Genomic DNA, 21,849 nt, shown 5'->3' on the forward strand with positions numbered 1-21,849 from the left:
GACATTTCTAGAGGCATAGCGTGTAACATAATGAACATTTGCTGATATATTAAACCAGGGCTTTTCTCCCAGATTACAAATGAAATGTGTTAAAGTGCATTAGTAATGTCACTGCACAAGAAGGTCCTCAGACAACATTTTAGAACTTCGAGAGACTGCTACGGAGAGTGACATCCGCAGGACTTCCAGAAGTACAGGTTTGGCAAAAACTCGGTGGCTTGCTCTATGGGCTAAAGTACGACAGCATTTCATTTTCTATTTTGATCTCTACAAAGAAATAGGACATTGCTGTTTTTAAGAGCAGAGAATATCGGATTCTTTGTGTGCTTTTTCAACATTTTATTTTAACCCGAGTGATCATGTTCTTGGGTAGTTATCTGTTAGGCACCCTTAGCATGGGATGTGCTTAATTCGTGTCAGATGTCACACTGGGCAACGACAGTAATATTTAACAAGGTGTCAGTGAGGAAGGGAGATACATGGAATGATAAAGAGAGTAGATAAGGGGCGAACGGGACCCTTTCAGTTAGATCTCGAGGAATAAAAGTATCCGAGATCCTAAAGAGATCTCCACGTACCTGCTCTGCTGTAATCCCTGACCGTAGGAAGCTTTGATGAGAATGTACTCAATGCTGCTAAGAACAGACATAAAGTCTGAGCGGGTTACAGGTTTTTCAGAGACAGAATTAAAATATTTCCAAAAATTCTGCGGATGAGAAACACAATTAAATTCAGAGTTCAAATCCTCAAAAGCACATAAACATAAAAAAGGTGTTTCTTTTACAAATTTCTCCAGAAATGAGCCCAGTTCTATGCCTGTCACCAGGTTTAACTAAGAAAGATCTCCTGTAATCCCCGACAGGACCAGACAGTGAAGTTCATTAGTCAACAGATACATGTTTCCCAAGACAGTGCCAGCCACAAAACAAACACTCAGAAATTATCTGCAGAGTGAATCGATATGCATTTCCCCTGTTCGAGCAAGTCCAAAGACGTCCAAACCATCATAACCACAGAGCTGGGACTCAGGAACCGAGACAAAGTATACAAGATGCATTTCCCATTGAATTGAGTTAATAGAAGCCTAATATACATTTCCTGAGAACATGAAAACCCAGTGCAATGTGGATCCCAGGTTTCTCTTGCTCACTCTCTTACGGACAGCTTCACAGTTTCACTACCTCGAGAGCCAGGTTCACACTTTTAAGGGCACTTATGTGAAAAGCTCACCTCTTTCATGCCTACTTCCCGCTCCTGTCTCACTCCATTCTCAGGGGCAGGTGCGTCCATGTAAATGACGTGCTTTCTGGTCCAACCTCCTTTGATGAGAACTTGAGGCTCAAAGTTGGAAGTGCCCAAGCCGTCAGAAGAGTAGAAGGTCACACTGTATTTTAGTTTACCACCGTAGGCCATGAGCTATTCAAACAATAAATGGGTATGTATTTCTCCGGCATAGCAATGGTTTAATAGCAATTTTTTCTTTTTTTGTTTTTTACAAGCCTGCTGCCACTGGGAAGAAATCTGGCTCAAATATGCAATTTAAAAAATATATCACTGGAGTGAAATATATTGTTCAGGATTTGCTTCCCTCTAACTTGAAATGCATGGATTGTGCCTATTTGAAAAGGTTTATGTACCCTAGAAAAGCCATGTTTTACTCCTAATCAACCTTGTGGGAGCAACGGTTTCTTTTACTCCCTATTCAGTACTGTGTATTGAAAACTTTAACTAGTTTATCTCTATGGAGATGTGACTCAATCAAAGGCAGGTATTAAACTTGATTAGGTGGAGACGTGTCTCCACCCATTCTAGGTGGGTCTTCATTGGTTTTACTGGAATCTTTTAAAAGAAGAAGCACTTTGGAAAAAGCTAGAGAACAAGAGAGAAAGCCATGAGATTCTGAGAGAGTAGAGAATGACAGAGCCATGAGAAAGTCACTGCAGTGCCATGAGGCTGAGAGAACCACAGAGTCTGCCAGTCAATGACCTTTGGCGATGAAGAAGGAAAACCCCCTGGGGGAGCTTCATAAAGAAGGAAGCCTGGAGAGGAAGCCAGCAGATGCCGTGTTTGCCATGTGCCTTTCCAGACGAGCGAGAAACCCTGACTGTGCTCGCCATGTGCTTTTCCACTTGAGAGAGAAACCCTGAACTTCATCGGCCTTCTTGAATCGAGGTATCTTTCCCTGGATGCCTTAGATTGGACACTTCTACAGACTTGCTTTAATTGGGACATTTTTATGGCTTTAGAGCTGAAAACTTGTAATTTATTAAATTCCCCTTTTTAAAAAGCCATTCCGTTCCTGGTATACTGCATTCCGGTAGCTAGCAAACTAGAACATGGATTATTAAATTATCCAAACTAAAGTTCTTGATACCGACAAGGGTAAGCTTTAAAATAACAAATCAATGGGGTAATGATCCTAATTTCAAGCCCTTTTGGCTTAAGAATTATCTATATTTGTAGGATTGCTGGATACATGTTTGTGCACTTTAAAGATCAAGGTGAATTCATACACAAGAAGCTGATGCTTATTCAAGCAAAAATACAAGTCATGTCTTTCAAGACTATCTTATAGTCCCCCCTCAAAAAAAAAAATGAATCAAGATTGCTTAAGTAAGACCTCCTGGTACAGTACCAAGACTTGTATTGAGCTTATATTAGCAAATACCATCAACGTTTGTTAAATGACTCCTTTAGGCAGGAGAAAAAGCACGTGTTTTTTGGGGGGTGGGTGCGGTGGGGGACATGGGCAGGCTCTGGGACTCGAACCCAGGTCTCTGGCATGGCAGGCCAGAATTTGCCACTGAGTGACCATTGCACCGCCCTGTCTAAGGGGTTTTGATAAGAATTAAATGTCTCCATCCACTCTTAGCAGAGGAAATAACCACGCCGGTTTGTGACAGGCTGGCACAGCCTATGCCTATCTGAAGTGGCATCTGTGCCCCCGAGGGTGTGTCTGCTGCCCCCGGCCGGATGTGTGGGCCTTACCTGGTCCCCCTGGAACAGCTCCGGCAGCCGCCAGTAAAAGGGCTCTGCACGGACGTGCTGCCTGACGGTCCCGGCGTCCAGGAAGACATCAGGGGGCTGGTGGTACACCCCCACCATCGTGCCCCACAGGTCACTCTGAGAAACCACGCGCAGGAGAGGCCTGTCCAAGGCCAGCGTGACCTGGTCAGTGGAGGGAGGAGACAAGCGCTTCAGAACATCCACTCACCCACACACGGTGGCTTTTCAGACGCCACTACCATTTCACAGACAAAACAGCCTCATCAGTCAGATTACTCAATTTTATTATTAAAATAATTCAAAAATTAAAATTATTCAAGGCTCTCCCTTTGCATGGAAGCATCCAGATTAAAACAAACCAAGCATGCTTTAAGCTTCTGCATGTAGGGTCAAACGATCGCTCCATGGAGTGGATTTTCATTTACATAAAGGAGAACGCTGACATGTTGCAGCTTTATTTTCTCTCCAACTAAGCTGTTTGCTGGATTAGCTAAGGGGCGCCACTACGCGCCTTTGGTTTAAGCTCCACTTGTTTCCCCGACAGAAGAAGCAGAGCCCTGATTCAAACATGCTACCCTAAAACAGATCCCCCAAATTCTGCTGCTGACATAAGAGGGTTTCATGGAAATACCTGTCTGCCTCCCCTACCCAGCGCTCGACACCCAAGGGGGTTGGTGGCAAAAGTACAGCGTTTTAACGGCAGGAGCCACTTACTGGTATCCTCACAAACCCCTCCAGCTCTGAACAGGACTCTGACAGGCCAAAACAGAAACACGTAGCACATCCCGAAGGGTTGTCAGCATGCAATGCATAGGTGCCAGCTTTACACTCACTGCATCGGAGGCCAAACACGTTTTCCTAAGAGGGAAAAAATGATTTACATTTTTATCTGAAAATAAGAGTCGTGACTCATGAACAAATAGAAACAAGATCAAACACAGAAGTCTTTTCGGCTCAACAAACATTATTGCACTGATTATTTCTCACTTCCCTGGGCATTGGTTTTCTCAAAGGCTCAATCAGAGATTCCAAAATACAGCTGATGATCAGAGTTATCTTGGAAGCTCTTTGAAAATGAAGATTCTTTTGCCCAAACTCACACCAGCTGGATGATAATCTCCTGGCGTGAGGCCCAGGAAGCTTCCTTGAGCTCTCAGGTGATTGGAAGGACCAGTAAGTGTGGGAAACTATCAGCTACAGGTTATGAAGTCAGGTCCCCACTTATTCTGATTGTCTGTAATGAGATTTGCTATCATAGGATGTGGTAAGCCAAAATGACCCTGACATCTTCCCTTTCTGGGAAAATAACAAACATTCACTTCCTTTAGTCTGGCCAGCACATACAAGAGAAAAATGACTGAACGGCTACAAAATCACAAATGCTCTTGGAGCCCCATGCTCCAGCTATCTAACCTGCATATTCAAGACAGACTGGCTTACTCAGCCCACAAAACACAGGGCAGAAAACTCAGCATGTTTTTCAAATCAGTTCCATTATCTGAAACTGGCAGCAAACAGGAAAAACTCCACGCAAAGAAAGGCATACGCAGAATTTAAACCCGGACGTGGAAGGTAGTGTGAACTCATTTAGTCAGGAACCACTCAGAAGACAGTCCATTCAAAGAGTTAAAAACAGAGACGTCACACAGGCGAGAGGGAGGGCGGAAGGACATGGCGTGTCAACAGCAAGCACCTTGCAAGAACAGGCTCCCGTCCGCTCTTCACAGCTGCAGAGGCCCAGCTCCGGGTCACAGGTGTGTTCCAGGGTCCCTCTGAGGTCGCAGTCACAGGGAGAACAGTCTGGAAAGCCTCTGTGACCCAGGGAGCACTGAGTGCAGCTCGGCCCACCAAATTCAGGCTTGCACAGGCAGCGGCCGGTCAGCACATCGCACTGACCACTGGCTGACCCCACGCCACTGCAGTTGCAGGCCTAAAATGACATGGAATAAATAAAAAGGCAGCTGCTAAGTTTTGAAGTGTGGGGAAATGATACAAACGAGCCAGTCTCTCTTGCTCTCTCTGTTTTCCCTTTTTGCTTTCTCTCTCTCTGGCTCTTGCTATCTCCCTCTCTTTCTCTCTTGCTTTCTTTCTCTCTCCTGCTCTCCCTTCCCCTCTTGCTTGCTCCCTCCCTCTCTGCGTCTCCCTCCCTTTCTCACCCTCTCTCTCTCTCACTCCTTCTCTCCCTCTTGCACTCTCTCACTGTCTTACAGTCATTCTATGGATTCATTTTGCTAAGTGGCAACAGGAGCTGGGGAGGGTGTCACCGGCCCCAGGACCTCTGTCTGACACGTGCACATTGGGCCAAAACTGAAAATTGAAATCAAGTCGCTCAATAGAACCAAGCAGTCCAGCAACATTATTTTAGAAGTCAAATAATTTTACTTTGTTTTCAAAACAAATCAAAAAAACACATGTAAATGTAACTGAAGAAATCTACAAAGAAAACTAGAGCCTTCAAAGACTAAAGATAACCCCACAGTAAAATTATTTATGATTTTCTTCTGCTTGATTATGTACATGGCAGAATATATTCAAAAGGCACTAAATCAAAATGTTGATCTTCTGACTGTCAGTTCCATGGCCAGGTTCTTGAAGAAACCCCAGAATCATGTATTTCTAGGATGTCACACCTTTCATTTTCATTCTTAACAGTCCACACTGAGCTTCAGGTATAAACCACAGAATGATCCAGCAAGTTCAAATCAAGTGCATGGAGGAAAGGCAAGGGATGGAACTTGCTATGGCCCAATAATTCTCAGGCAAGACAATGCACAGAAGACAAGGGTTACCTTGCAGCCACGCTCCGCCTCGTGACCCCAGAAGCCAACCTCGCATTCCTCACATCTGAAGCCCCGCGTGTGAGGAGGGCACACACACTCTCCAGATACCGGGTCACACGTGTTCTGAGTGTGAGCACAGTCACAGGCTGGAATAGAGACACATGGTTTCACTACACATCGGGCATGGCCGCTGGAGTTGAAAGAGTAAGAGCTGATGTTACGAGTTATCTCCCCGTTATTAATAACCTAAACCACTGTTTGAGCTCCTGGGGAGACCTCAGGATTCCCAAGATCCCTCATCTCTGCTGGGGGGTCACTGGTCCTCCGTGTCAGGAGATGCTTCTGGAAGACAGGCGATAGGGAGCCAGCAGGAGAAATGAGAAAAGGGTGGAAGAGACCTCGACGGAGGATCCAGGGAAAGGATATTTAATGAGCATTTATTGTGTGCCCAATGCTATGAAGCACTAGAAGTCAACCCTCAGCGATAACTTCTCGATGTGAATTGTCCTTATCTCCATTTTACAGACGAGGGAACTTAGGCTAAGGGAAGTTCAGCAATTAATCTAAGTTCCCACGTTTAGTCGATGGACCCTCACGTCCTAAAGCTTATGTGCTTGCAACCGGGTTAGGGATCAGGAAACAGGAAGAAAACAGAAAAAAAAAAAAAGTATGAAATTCGATATTTAAAGACAGAACTAGTAGGAGAACTTAATCTAATTTTGTTGGGAGTCAAAAAGAGGTCTCCCAAAGGAAAACCCGGGAGCTAGTTTGAAGCCGACTAACGGTACGGAGAGCTTACGTGTGCAGCTGCCGTCCCGGTATGCGTAGAAGCCATGCGCACACCTGTCGCACCTTCTTCCGGCCACTCCAGGGACACAGTGACACTGGCCATCGCCCGAGCAGGCGTCCGACGTGGAGCCCGTGACGCTGCAGTTGCAGGGCAGGCAGCCAAGCCCCATTTCCAGCCCGTAAAATCCATGCTATTTCACAAGGGGAGGAGAATCATAGAGGACCCAAATGCTTTAACATGGGATTGACACCCAACGGGAAAAGTTTTGTTTGTTTGTTTCACATGGGCAGGCACCGGGACTCGAACCCAGGTCTCCAGCTGGCCAGGCGACAACTCTGCCTGCTGAGCCACCGTGGCCCACCTTTTTTTTTTTCTTTTGCATCATAAAGTATTAAAGCCCAATTCCACTCTTCTGTAAAGAAAATGACCCTTTCTACGCTGGGGCAAACTGCATTCTCTGGTCACGCATCGCCAGGTCAGTTCAATTTGAACCAAAGTTAAGCAGCCCATATAAACAGGTTTTTAATTTTTATCCAATGGCTGGGAAGTGTCTTACCACGCACTGGTCACACCGCCGCCGGGTCACATGAGGTCTGCAAGCACAGAGCCCCGTCTCAAGGTGGCAAACGAGAGAAAGGGAACCTTTCTCGTGGCACTCGCAGGCTAACACACAAAGGAAAGACAGACCAGCATTCATTGTATGGTCATAGTAAGATCCTTTAATACCCAAAGGAAAAAGATTTTAATGTTGTAAATCCTTTATGTTTTAAATGATCAAAGTAAAAAAAAAAAAATTACATGTAATGACTTTCAAAATATAGTGTTTTTCTGAAGAGTAAGCCCAAACAGGGTTGGTGGAAGAAACCATTACAGACAATAAACTATTGGAGCTACTAAAGATAAATAATTAGCAAAATGACTTGACAATTTCGTGAATTCCTTGAAAATTTTAAAAATAAGTTACTAGAGTATAGCAACAAATCTTCATAAGAAAAAGCATGCAATAGCAATTTCAAAGTCAATTTAACCATTCCCTCTTATTCTAATCATGTATAACTTTAACATTTATAACGCTCAGTTATAATATAATCTAGGTAATGTCTATATCAATATTATATTTCATAATTTAATGAAAAATATTTCCTACTTTTAAGTCATGAATGTCTTTCTAATACATTTACCTTCAGGCCAGCTTTTTGCATTTTATCTATATTAACAGCACTGATGTTTAAAGCTGCACAGTCCTAAAGCTCTTTAAAGAGATGCGATTTAATGGATCCAAGCCCCATTTCATTACTGTTCAGATCATAACTGTCGTTATGCTAGCCAATTAAAATAGTTAACGTGTTCATTGACAAAATATCCCAGGCACAGACAGTTTATGAAGGTCTGGACTCTGAACAGGTACAACTTGTTACATCTATTGAACTGGAAGGAGACAATGCATATTTAGAGCAGAAGAAAAGAAAAAACTTCCGAAGCAGTTTGGAGGGCAGCACAGGGCATCCGGAGAGGAGGAGAGGGTCCAGGCTGGTGGAGGTTAGAAACTGGCAGGTCGATAGTCAAAAGAAAGGTGCTGGAATCCTTCACTGGCCATGGCTAAGCTTGCCAAGTCACTGGACCTCTGTCTCAGGGTTCATTTGCTCAGGTGGAAGTGAGTGATGTTAACCCCTGTGGGAAACCAGGGGTGCCCTGGCCCCCAAGCTCTGCTGTCCCTCAGGGTCCTTGGCTCCCCCCATTTCCGTAGCTTCACACGGCTCACTCTACTGATTCTCCGGCAGACAGCCACTCTCAAACTCTCTGTCAGCAAAAATAAGACACTCACGCACATGCACACACACAGATATGCACACGCACACATATGCACACACAGAAAAAACACACACGTGCACACATATGCACACACAGAAAACACACACGTGCACACGTGCACACATGCGCGTGCACGCACATCTACCTTTAACTCTCTATTAAGGATGAAACCTCTGCCAGCATCTGCTCTCTCTTGTCTCACTTTCCTGGGGCATGCCTGTCCAATTCGACGTTTGCCTCATGCCCTCCTGCCCCCTTTTCTGCCGTAACTGCTCTTTGCACCTCTGCAGTTGCATCTTAGTTGCCAAATTCGTGAGTGTATTTCCAGCCTACACCTTACTGCATCTTTTGGGGGGATGTGACCCCCTGACTGCTCCCTTCTCCTTTTCTCTGTCTTCACTGGGGTTTTCCTGACATATGCACTTCTGGATTTCTTCCTCTTTCTCTCATAGCCTGCTGTGTCACATGTAAAGCCTCCGCCTCCTCTGGGGAAAATTCAAAGCACAATATGAGTATGATAATCCCAAGATATTGATGATGATAAATAAGATTTATTGTTATGTGCCTGTCAGTGTTTGCTTGTGTCCCTGTAGTCAACATTTTGTTTCAACATCAGGACAAACTTAGGGGGGAAATACTATAATTCTCTATTGTTAGATGCAAAATCTAAAACTTGGAAAGATGAAGTTACTGGCGTCAGGTCATAGCTTTTAGTACAATTATCCTTCTCTAATAATAGTTATTATCGATAAAATATTATCAGTTATAAATAATATTAATTAAGAACAGTTGCCAGTTATTGACTACCAGATGTTCTACATATATTTTAGTTCTCCTTAGATCTCAGCAGTATAAAAATTATGCCCATTTAACTTATTCCATGAGGTTCCTTCCTTTCATATTAGAGCTGGGTGGGGGGTTCCGAACCTCTTTTTCTCCCCCAGACCCATACCCGAGTTGACCACACTCAACCCTGGTCTCCAGGCTTTCCTGCACTCCTGAAGCTCCAAACGCCTTCTCGATCACAGCAGATTTCCCACACGACACACGGCCAAATGGAGCTCAGTGTCCACCCCACCACCCCCACCCCGGCCCCACCTGCTACCCGCCCTGTGGGACCCCACCTGCCCCCTCCTCACACGTCCCCAACCTCCTGCCAGGGCTGAACTGGAGCTGGCCAGGGTCAAGCACCAGGGCCAAAGACAGGTGGACATGACTGCACTGTCCCTGCTCTCACCAAACTCCAGGTGAGTCAGGGACACAGGTGAGTAAATAGGTAACTATCCGGTCAAGCCGCACGAAAGTGCTTGGTGTGTTTAGTTTTCTTAGTTCAATAATACGGAATACTGGCATTTTTCACTTGGCTTAACTTAATAAACTCCAGCATTATATAAGCGTCTGGGGACTTAGGTGAAGTTGTAAGAGGGAAATTCAGGAAGGATTTCTAGTGAAATATCAAAGCTAGGGAATGGGAGGGAGGAGCTGGGAAAAGAATAAGAAGAGCAAGCGTTCAGAAACTAGAGAAATCTGGGTGGCCTCTGTTCCAAACCCAGTCCAGCTGCCTGGGCCAGCTACCAGGCTCCCGAGCAGCTCTCTCTACCTTCCAGGTAGTCGCCGAGACCTCACATTTCATATCCTCCCTCTTTTTACCACTGCAAAGCTCCTACCGAAGCTCTTATTAACTCTCACCAGCAAGACTCTTTACGGGTCTTGTCCCCTGTCCCAAGAGTCCCTGATCAGTGTACTGTATCCAACACGGGGGCCAGGGTGGATGTGCAAACACACAGATTTGCATTCACCCGGCCTGGCCTGGCACCCCTGAGCATGTTCCATGAGGGCGAGACAGGATGGACGGTGCATCCTCAGCCTTGCACGTGAGTCCCTTCAACACGACCTGCTTCCCACTGATCAGTCAGCACCCCTGCCATTCCCCATCTGCACCTTTAGTTTCTAACCCCGCTCTCTGCCCTCCGTGCCCCAGGCAGGGCCTGTCTTCCTACCTGGAAGACATCTCCCCACCACTCAGCCCGCCTTGGTATCTCCAGCCCATCCTCGAGCCTGAGAACAAGTATGACCTTCTTCCATGGGGCAGTACCGGACTGTCCGCCCCTCCCTTGCCCCCACAATGCTCCATGCCCACCCCAGGGGAAGTTCCCCATTACCCTAGAGCAGTCCCAAATAAAACGGTAGCCAGGGAACACACGCATCTCCTGAGCGCTTGGAATGCAGCTAATGCAACCGAGGAACTGGATTTCCAACGGTATTTAACTTCAGCCTAAATACTGAAGCAGTTTTATCAATGCGGACACAAAAATTAAAGGAACGCAATTTTGGGGACATGATGGCAAGTCTTTAAGTACGTTTGAGTACCTTGGGTATATTAATCCACTTTTTCAACAGTAAGTTTTATGAAGTCTAAACACATACAAGTATTTCCGAAGAAAATTCACCCTCCTAGCAGAGAAAGGCTACAAAATATACACTGAATTTTGAAGGCTCAATATGAAAAAAAAAGGAAAATGAATATCTTATTATTTTTTAAAACTTGATTGTATGAGAAAATGATAATAGTTTTGATATATCAGGTTAAATGAGATACGTCATTAAAATAAATGTCACTTGTTTCTTTTTACTTTTTAAAATATGGCTATCAGAAAATTTAAAAGTATATATGGGGCTTGCATCTTATTTTATTATTATTATTATTTGCATTTTATTTTGATGGGAGGAGACAGGTCTAGAAAAGTGATAAAAAAAAGATTGCTGTTATTACTAGTAATTCTAATAGCTGACATTTATTTATGTCTGGAACTCAAAATTTAGTCTAAACTCTAAGTTTAGTCTGCAACTCTAAGTTTATTATCCCACTGAATTCTCAGAAAGGCTCTAAGACACAGGTATAATTACGTCCATTTCATTTAGGGGAAAATGTGGCTCTCAGAAGAGGCTCATAAGCAGCTGGGCAGAGACTAACCCTGCCAGCAACCCATGTTCATGAAATTGCAAAGCCTGGGATTCACATGTGTGCTTTTTCCAGCTCCCCAACAGACTTGGACCAAAGAATTTAGTATAGTGCCTTGGAAGTAGTAGTCACTTAATATATTATGAAGGAAGGAAGGAAGGACTCACCGAGGTTTGCAGTTAAGAATAAAAGGAAATAGCATGCATGGAGTTGCAAAAAAGCACTCCATACACTTGGAAGCAATATACAAACATAGTTGTTATAATTGTCATTCTCGGGAACCAAACACGGCATCCCAGCTGCTGAAGATTAGGTTGGTGGTCCCCAGGCTACGAAAATGTTCTCAATCTCATAAAAGCCTAGGAAAATAACTTCTTTTCTGTGTTGCTAGCACCCTCTTGTGTCTCCATGCTATAATATCATAGTGGGACTTGAGCATTTATAGGATATTATCAAAAAACACTGGTAACTGCCATTTTTATTTCTTCAAGACTTTTCCAAGAACAGGGCAAAACTCTCAGAGCTGTGGCAGTCCTAAGGCCCCGGGCTTGTCATCCCAGGGTGATGACAATCTGCTTTCCTTAAGGTCAAGGATGGAAACAGAGGCCTGCGAGTGGCATGGGGAGGGGAGGACAGGCAGGGCCCCCCTAGGTTTGCCAGGCCCATTACCCGATTTCTGGGCTGAGAGTCTGACCATCTCCCCACCTACATGATGAAATCCCCTCTGCCTCACACAACCACTTGGCACCTCCCTCCCAACAGTGACACACGCTTTGAGAGTCATTGTCCACTGTTTCCAGTCCCTGCAGATGGGCGAGGACTTTCAAAAAACACTTTTTCTTAGCATGGAACATTTTCCCTCCATTTACCCCTAAGGGTGTAAGGTAGAGAGGCGGCAGTCTGCGAGCCGTTCTGTGTGGGATCAGCTAGAGACCCTGCATTAACACAAGGAGCCGCTCAAGACACGGTCTCCCAGAGCCCATCTGGACAACAGTAGGTGGAAGGAGGCAAATCTCCCAGGGCCGGACCTCGGGCGCACCCCCTCCAAACCCCCGCAGTCCCCCAACCCCAGCCACCCACCTCCAGCCCCAGGTCCCCACTCCCAGCCCCCCACCCTCCAATCCCCACCCCCACCTCCAGCCCCTCACCTCCAGCCCCCCACCCCACCCCCAACCTCCCACCCCGCGCACTCACCGCTGCAGTTCTTGGCCACCAGGGCATCACCATAGAAGCCCAGGGCGCACCGCTCGCAGTGGGCGCCGCCCGTGTTCCCCAGGCACCTCAGGCACTCCCCGGTGACAGGGTCGCAGACACGTGTGTCCCCAGGGTCCGCGTTGCCGCTGCAATTACACGGGGCACAGGACTCTCCCGGGACCGTGGGGTTCCCGTAGTAGCCGTCTGCACATCTGCACAAAGGATGGAAAGCGACATCCGCGAGGGGACTCAAGAAATTACCACCCCGCCCAGGGAGGACTCCCAACGGTGAGTCCATCAGACTGCTTTACTGATGATATCCTGGCAAAGGGGGGCAGCGCCAAGCTCAGGCACCCCCAGACACCCCTCGCCCCCGTTTAGTAAAATGAGCACCTGCAGCGAGCCGGGGAGGCATGTGCTCAGGCCGCGGCTCTAGGCACGCGGGAGCTCACGCGGCACCCCTGGGACCCCGGCTGAGCTGGGTGCAGACCCACACGCGGGGACCAATGACACTCGCCTGCAGGTGCCAGGGGAAAACTCTCAAACCAACCCACCCAGCACAGGTGGGATTATCCGGAGTGATGCCATACCTAAACGTGGGAGCCGCCTCAGCATTTACTGTCGCCGTTGACGAAAACCCAGATGGTCAAAGACATCAGAAGACAGTTCTCTGAACATCCCCAGGACGTCTGACAGCTAATTTTTTAATGGGGACACTGGTCCCCCCATGATTATTTGAACTAATAATGACACCCCCAGAACACACTTTACTACACCTTAAAAAAATTAATGTCTAATTTGGCTGGTTCATTTTAATGGCATTTTTTGTGCTTTTGTAGAATTTAGTCCCCATTTTCAATTGCCCAGTTTCTGTACTTTAAATAATAAAGGCAAGGAAGCATTGTCGATGTAAAATATAAATAAACGTGGGATTTGTATTTAAATGAAGAGACGTTGGGCAGCGCCTGGAAGCAGCAGCGCCCAGCGGAGTACCTCTCGCACCAAGTCCCGGAGTATCCCACCGCGCAGGCGTCACAGACCACGTCATCCCTGTCGTCCAGGTGGCAGGTGGGGCTGAAGCTGTCAAGACATTAAGAATGGACATCACTTCGTGCTCTGCTCCAGCTCCACCCTGCCCGTCCCCGAGCTGGCTTCTGTGCTCCCCACCCGGCTGGAGGAATTCGGCCCATCCGTCAGGCCCAATTCAGGTGTTCCTTCCTCCAGGAAGCCCGCTGTGATACTCCAGGCCAAGGTGCGTTGACCCTCCTGCCTCGGAAGCTTGCCCTCCACGGGCTCAAGAGTGAGCTGGCTCACCTATACATCTGGTCCAGGTCGCCTGCACTGCAGGTCCCCATGTCCCCAGAAGGACCCCCTGCAGGCTGAGGTCCTTTCCAAACCCCATCTCTGGGTCTCTGAGAGGCAGTGAGAGTACAGTAAGGTTTTCTCAAGAACAGCCCTAGCTGCATCTATTTTAAACACTGGGGTTGCAAATAAAGATTCTCATCGGGGATGATTCTTTGGGAGTGGGTAGAGGAAGATTTTGAAAGGATAAACAAAATGAGAGAAAAAGAGGCTTTTAAACCACTGGCCCGCAGGCATGAGCGAGTGCATTCCAAAGCCTCGCTCCACATTATCTCTTTCCTCTTCCCTTCAGGCTTTGTGCTCCAGCCTACCTGCCATTCCTCAAGCAGGACATGCTTTGTGCTCTTGGCATGCTCAGTTCCTTCTGCTGGAACACCCTCTTAGCTTTGCCTATCAAGTTCCTTCTTTCCTTCAAGTCTCAGACCAAGAGCTGCCCCAGAGAATCCTTCCTCACTCCCCAGGTTGGTTCAGGCATTGCTTTCCCACGGCTTCTACGAGCTGGGACCACACTGTGAACTCCTGAGGGCCAGAAGCCAGAGGTACTCTAAACTCAGAGCAACTGCCTGGTATACAGCAGGCACTCAATAAACGTGTGGAATTAATAAATGCCTTTGGCGCACTCTCATTTATCCTCAAACTTACATGTTCTTGTCATCAGATTGAAAAAAAAAAAAATTCTATGCCAGGAATAGGGTTTTATTCATCTTGGCATACCCTGTCTCTGCTCAGGGGTAGGCACATGATGCCAACATAAGACCAAGAAGGGGAAAACATTTCCAAATGTTTTTGCTCTCATGTACCTGTTCTTGCACATTTTACTATACCAAACTTTGTTTTTTAAACATAATCCACCTCTCCATCTTTACTCCTAAGTACCATTTACTCTAATATTCTAATACTCAAAACTCGTATTCTAATTTCATACAAAGACTTGCTTAAATATAGCCAATTCTCATTATTCACTGTAGTTATATTCTATAAAGAAGCCATGAACATCGAATCAGTGAAAACCTGACCACTGCTCCTGGGGAAAATTCCAGGCTGGGTTCCTTCACACCCCAATTAATCAGTTTTAAGTGTGTGACTGTTTAGAGTCCCCTTACTTGATATACATTATTGATTCATTAACCCTGAACTCACAGCCAGTAGTGTTATAACTCATACTAGTGAAGCTTATCCAACACACGTGTTTTCTCCAAAAGGCATATCACAGCCTTCTTGCACTTAGGAACACTAGACAGCACTTCGGCACTACTCTTGGGGCCATTTTAAACAATGAAGTCACCAAAAAGCAAAAAAAAAAAAGTGAAAAACCTGGTCTTGCATATAACATGGAAAGGACACCCATTTACAGTGTAAGGGCCAAAACAAGAAAGCAGAACGCCTTGTTTGATATCATCTGGGAACACGTGTGTTGGACAGTTCAGATTTTACATCTCTCTGCATGTGTCTGTGAATGACTGTGAAAGCACTGCAAACGCTGATCTGAAGGTTACAAATAACTTTTAGTGAGTGGGTGAATTTGCAGGTACAGAATCCATGAACACCGAGTACTGACTGTATCACTGCACATCTCAAATGGAAATACTGAAAAACAGAAAGCTTAGTTCACAGACAGAAAGGATGTGTCCCACCAGAGGCACCCTGGGCAACTGGAGCAGTGGCGAGCCTTACTTGTTGGAGGCTGTGAAGAGGGGGCAGGCGCAGGGCTGGCAGTCCCCCGGCGTCCCCTGGGAAGGCATCCCATAGAAGCCAGGAAGGCAGCGTTCACAGTGTCTCCCGGTGGTGTTGTGCTCACAGTTCTGGGACACACAGAAGGAAGACACAGTTTAAGGATTCTCAGATACATCTATAGACAACCTGAAATCCATGTGAAAAGAAAAAGAAAAGACAAAATGCTAAAACAAGTCACCAAACATCCCATTATATGAGGAAATGTTCCCTGTTTTCAAATGAACTAAAAAATAATAATAATTCATGTAAAAGGGGAAGGTAAGAACTTTCACTTCTAACTCTAATGGGAGTCACTGATACTAGACTGGCCCTCCTGTAGGAAAGAACTAGAAAACAGAAATATATCCAACAACTGCTTTCAGACACTGGGGAACAGAGAATGCAGCTCTTTGACTCCTGAAAGATGGAAAACCAATGAGGCAAGTTCTACCATCCTTGATTCCTGCCTGGAGACACTTGCCTGACTGCATATAGGCAGGGGACCTCAGGAGAATATGGGGGTCTTGCTGAGCTGAGGAGATACAGGTCAGAGTTTGGGGAGGCGGAAGCCACTGGAATTTGGGGCAGAGTGCAGGGGCTACATAGAGTAAGACCTCCAGAAACATACCAAGGGGTCCCTTTTAATTAACTACTGAATACTAAGCGGTTTGTGTATAGTGTTACATTCTATGAAGCCAGGGAAAGAAATTCTTGTGAGCTGTAAGTTGAAAAGTTCAGGACTCACACAGGGCTGAGAGACATTCAAAGTCTGACCATCTATATGGAGAGATCCTGTTAAATTTTCCAGGGAACTCAGTAAAGACCCCAGAAGGAAAATTCTTTAGTAGTAAGGGCTATATTAGACCTGCCCTAAGAAAGCGTCAAACCAAACCTTGAAACAATCAAGCTGACCTGCAATCATTAACTCCATGTTCCTTACAGGAAAGCAGTTCTTTAAAAGAAGCAACAAAATCCAGAAACTCAACAAGTGTAACAACCATGATATTCATCATGCAATCAAAAGCTACTGGATATATTCCCATTGGCAAAATCAGGGAAACTTTCGGAATCCATGAACCCAGACAGACAACAAAAAGGGAAACAAATAAGCACATAGGGAGAAGGGAGGTTTCATGCATACAGAAGAATGCTGAACTTCAACTGATCAGTTTGGAGAAAATGCTGGAGTTGAAGAATCAATTTGGTTGATTCTTGGTTCAGGCAAGAATGTCAATTATTGCTAAATCTCGGGGGACATTTCAATTAAGAATAGGATATTTGAATAGTCTTGAAGGGTCTCCCTCAGACTACATATGTATTCGTGAGGGTTCTCCAGAGAAACAGAACCAACAGTCTATAATGTGTTTGCAAATATTATGAGATTTATTACAAAAGTGCATTGAACTTCTGTGGGGATTGGCAAGTTGGAATTCCATAGGGCAGGCCCAAAGTTAGCAACTCCGCTGAAGGCTTCACTGAATTCCTCAGGACAAGCTGGCTGGCAGATAGAGAGAAAGAAATTCTTTTTCTGACTGCTGAAATAATCAGTTATCCCTTTAAGGCCTCCAACTGATGAGATGAGACTTTGCTTGTTGCTGAAAGCAATCTACTTTGTTCATTGTGGAGCTAAAAGTAATTTGCAAAATAATTACAATTGCATCTTTAAAAGATTTGACTATGCATGTTTGCAAAATGTCTATGATATGTTTCCTTTGATCAAAGAGCCAGATTGTGTCTTCATTCTCTTTGGGGAAACTATTTGCAGTTCCACTGAAAAACCTACTGAGGGTCCTCTAAAGGCTGTCTCGGGCATGTGTGACCATGCTTTAACCTGACTGCCCCTGTTGGTCGAGCTGGTATTTGAAGGGATGAGACTGCTCATCTCCTTGGAGAGAAAAAGCATCTTTTCTGGGTGAGAAAAATAAAGACAGGAGGGCCCTAAGTGTCCACATGACATCTTATGCCCTGCTCATTCCTAATGCATGTTAAGATGCAAAGAAAAAGAAATTGGGTTCTCCTTGAAATAAAGAGCAGGCAGATCTCAGAAAAGGAATAGGGGCAATACTAAATGGGAAAGCTAGATAGCCAGGCATGAGGCCAAAGGCTGTGGACAGCTGCCCAGAAGGAAGAATAAAAAGTTTCTCTTAAAGTAGAATAGAAGAAAGCAACGTTTGGTTAAACAGATGATACTACCCTGTTTTTACAATCTCCTTAAATCCCAATCTAAATTTTTATTATCTATCCCCCAAATACTTGTTATTTAAAAAGGGAAAATGGGAAAATCTGGTTGACACCACTTTATACTAGTGGCCAAAGGACGATATCATCGGGACTAAGGCATCGACAACAAGTGCCCCAGGAGGGCTTGTTATTCTGCCAAAATGCATCACCTTGGTCTAATCATCAGAAATCATCAGCCAATCCTAACTGAGGGACATTCCTCAGAATGTCTGAAAAAATGCTATAGTCGCTTTCGCAACGTGACTGTGTGATTGTGAAAACTTTGTGTCTGATGCTCCTTCCATCTCCCCTATAGACAGACTAGTAAAACATATGGATTAAAAATAAATAAATAATAGGGGGAACAATGTGAAAATAAATTGAGGAGGCTGAAACGCTGGTGATCAACGAAAGGGAGGGGTAAGGGTAGGGTAGGTACGAATTTTTTTCTGTTTTCTTTCAATCTCTTTTTCTGAATTGACGCAAATGTTCTAAGAAATGAGCATGATGATGACTATACAACTATGTGATGCTAGTGTGAGTTACTGATTACATATCAAGGATGGAATGATCATATGGTAAGAATGTTTGTGTTTGTATATGGCTGTGTTTCATAAATGAATTTTAAAAAATGCTCTAGTCCCGAAAATTAAGGAGAGGTTGAGGAGCTGTGCTAGGTTAGTGGAGAAAAGACCATTAATGCAAGATGGGATGAGGCTGGGATCATTCCTGGGCCAGAAAAGGGACAAGAGTGAAAAAGCTGCTGACATCTGACTTAACGACTGGAATTTAGTTAATGGAATTTCACCACTGCTAACATCTTAGTTGCAGTAACGGTGCCATACTTACCCAAGATATTCCATTAGGGGAGGCTCGGGGACGGTGCCATGGGAACTCGGCTACTTTTGCAACTTCTCTAAGTCTAAAGTTTGTAACTATAAAAATTCTCATTTTTTTTTTACAATGAGAGCTTCAACACCAATTGCTATTTAGGATTTTCACCTTAATACAAATATTTGTTTTTATAAATGTGCATTAATAGCAACATGTGGAATCAAACTCTTCCAGCCAGGTTGTCACTAAAGCCCTGGGCATACCCCGTGACCTGCTAACCATTCCCCAGATGTAGGCGGGAGACCTCGGAAGGGCTGGCTTGGCAAACCTACATGGTAACGGGAAGGAGGCCTGAGAAAAGGAGCCACCTCATCATGTCGTTGGAAGCTGTGTCTCAGGAAACTGAACCTCAAGGGACAGGGTTGGTGTGCAATCCATCATTTCACCCGATTCATGCAGACTCAAGGAAAAGCTTTACTTACAAGACAAAGAAAAACTAGGCTCTGGAAAGAATAAACAAGACATGGCACCACGCCCAGAGTCTCTCCACGGGGCTGATGGTTCATTTCCCTGACCCTGTGACTCAATCACTCTCTTGTGGAAAGAGTGTGGCCCTATCCCTTTACAGTGCATGGGGAATAAGTGGTCGGCAAACACTCTCTCTCCGTCTACAAGTGCCCAGGAGAATCCAGGAGCGTGGCCCGGCTTCAAGGCATAAGGGTTTAAAAGAATTCCTTACACTGCACGAACAAGGTACTTGTGTGAAGAGTTTGCCCGAACAAGCAACCTCAAAGCCTTATGTATTGTACAAATGAGAGTGATTATTAGAAGTTTTATTAATCCTCTTAGGTTACACTACACCCTGTAATGTGTAAAATGCAAGCACTTTCATTTAAAAGATCCAATCCTTTTTATTTAGTTAGTGAGTATTTTCTACCTTTATATTGTTTCATAACTTTCTTAATTGCTTTTCTTCAAGCAAAATGTACTTGGAGCTAAAGAATTTAAAACAAAAAACAAATCTTAAATCAAAGAAACAATAATCCCAACCAAAGAAAAATTATTTCAGGTCAGCTAAGACACTTCACAAAAGTTTTTTTATGGGGGAGAGGGTCTTCCATTCGGGTCATTACTCTAATTAAAACACTGCAATGTAAGTATATGTCCCACTTTCACGTCTACCAAAGTAAATTTATTTTTTGAAAGAGAAAAAATAAAAGCAGGAAACATTTCACGACATGAACTTGGATGTGTGATTTCTTTGGGGGTCTGCAAGCTCAGAGATAAGCCTCTGTGTGGGAGACACCTTTTTTTGGACAATCACGTCTGCACAGCAAATGGTTTTGGGGTGACCAGGAGGGGGTGTTCCAGGTTTCTGCACTAAACTCACAGAACAAACGCCGTGAATATCACACTCGCTCGCATGGCCGTGGCATTCGCAGGGTTGGCAAATTCCCCCGAAGAGGATTCCATCCACGCGGTAATAGCCAGAGAGACAAGACTGCAAAAGAAGGATAGGGGAGCTGCACTCAGGAAGGATGCACTCTACAGTATATAAATCACCTTCTTTCCAACACACTAGGAAAACAAACTGCTCAGCTTTCCATGAGTAGAGAAACATGTTTTTTTCCCCTAAACAACTATATCTGGAAGCATCATGCCTTAAAATTCACCCATTTTACATGCACAATCCAATAACTTTTATTAAATTGACTGAATCGGGCAAATCCCCCCAGCACCCAGTGCCATATTTCTTTTCAAAGGTAGAAGCACGGACACACAAACACAATGGTCGTGGAATCAGTCAGGCAGTCTTCTTCAGTGTATCCCACTGCTGTATTCTTACACTAGAAATTGTGTAACACTCAGCCATTTACGCAGGGTTTCAAACGAAAGGATTTTGTCTCTGGACTCCATCAATGTATTTTTTTCCTTTGCTTAAAAATTCCTTAAAGGGTGCCATCAAACAAGCTGTTGAAGTGGATATATTTGTCAAATGACATTGGTTCAAATTCAGTAAACTTCCCAGGTGAGCGTTCTGCGGACAAAGCTCTGGACAGGCAATGTGCTGTCCAAGGACCCATTTCTTACCCTAAAGAGGAGAGACCCACCCGACACACAGCTATCGATTTAACTCCCATGACAAGCATGTGAGCTATTATCTCTCTTTCGTAGGTATGGAATCTGGAACAATAGGCATGAGACGATGTGCCCAGTGTGGGAAGATGACTCCAAGCCATGCCTGCCCCGCATCCGGGGTGACTCTGCCTGCAGACTGCAGAACTGAGAATGACTAGTTTGGAGGCCAGTCCACTCCCATGGGGGTATGCGAGGAGGAGGGGTAGGGTTTTAAACATTTATTTTAATTATAAATTAATATATGAGCAAGTCCTTTTACCTTCCCCATGCCGGACCCTAATACACTGCCTGGGGGTCTCTGTAGAGGGCAGCACTTAGAATTCCATTCCCTCTTGGGCCTGCCTGTTTCTGTAAGTCATCCTCCAAGTAAGAATTTGAGGAGAGAACGGGTTCTTTTTCTGTTTAAAAGAAACTCTTGAAAACGTGTCTGAAGCTTCTCAATAGCAACACAGCAGCACCCCTTCCTTTCAAGGTCTGCAGGAGCTGGAGTTCTCCAGCAGCCGCTGCTCGCTGCTGCCCCCTCCTGGTCTAACCGGAGAAGGCGCGTTCTCCATCACGGAGCCTTGATGCATGCCACAGCTGCCACTTATCTATCTTTTATTTTGGGGTCATTTATCTATCAGGCACTGTGTTCACGTGCTTAGGTCCTACCAACATCTCCTGGGCCTAAAATTAATTGCTTGAGACCTATCAAGAGAGCTGGTTGGTAACAAAATGGAAAAATAATAATAATAATAAAAAGAACCCTGCAAAAATATTTAAAATAGAAATGATCATATTCAATTCCATATCTCTACCACGAAACAGTAAACCCAAGTTTATTATTAACTTCACGAGGTTTATTATTCTTAAAAACAAACCACAGGTGAAATGTTTTCACTTTGTAAAAATGACTGCCAAGAAATCACAGCTGTAATCCAGGTCAATTGTGAACCTGGGGGAGGCAGTCTGGAGTGGTGAACACAGGAACTAAGCTCAAATCCTGGTGTCACCACTTCCTAGCTGTGTGACCTTGGTCAAGTTACTTGACCTCTCTG

The 21,849-nt window shown here is 44.9% G+C and overlaps 1 protein-coding gene across 2 annotated transcripts in view; it reads right to left on the reverse strand.

The window, feature by feature from the left end:
* LAMA1 (laminin subunit alpha 1) overlaps positions 1-21,849 on the reverse strand; it is a 145,919-nt gene that overhangs the window by 60,776 nt on the left and 63,294 nt on the right. For both annotated transcript variants that reach the window (XM_077135944.1, XM_077135943.1), the window contains exons 16-27: positions 20,064-20,174; positions 15,581-15,708; positions 13,538-13,624; positions 12,545-12,756; positions 7,133-7,239; positions 6,586-6,766; positions 5,796-5,932; positions 4,700-4,936; positions 3,721-3,864; positions 2,989-3,168; positions 1,231-1,416; positions 579-706 (exon numbers count right to left, since the gene is read on the reverse strand). In XM_077135944.1, the coding sequence (XP_076992059.1) occupies positions 579-706; positions 1,231-1,416; positions 2,989-3,168; positions 3,721-3,864; positions 4,700-4,936; positions 5,796-5,932; positions 6,586-6,766; positions 7,133-7,239; positions 12,545-12,756; positions 13,538-13,624; positions 15,581-15,708; positions 20,064-20,174 (1,838 nt within the window). The remainder of the gene's footprint in view (positions 1-578; positions 707-1,230; positions 1,417-2,988; positions 3,169-3,720; positions 3,865-4,699; positions 4,937-5,795; positions 5,933-6,585; positions 6,767-7,132; positions 7,240-12,544; positions 12,757-13,537; positions 13,625-15,580; positions 15,709-20,063; positions 20,175-21,849) is intronic.

The sequence above is a fragment of the Tamandua tetradactyla genome, chromosome 18, assembly GCF_023851605.1.
Source record: "Tamandua tetradactyla isolate mTamTet1 chromosome 18, mTamTet1.pri, whole genome shotgun sequence".
In the NCBI taxonomy this organism is placed as follows: domain Eukaryota; kingdom Metazoa; phylum Chordata; class Mammalia; order Pilosa; family Myrmecophagidae; genus Tamandua; species Tamandua tetradactyla.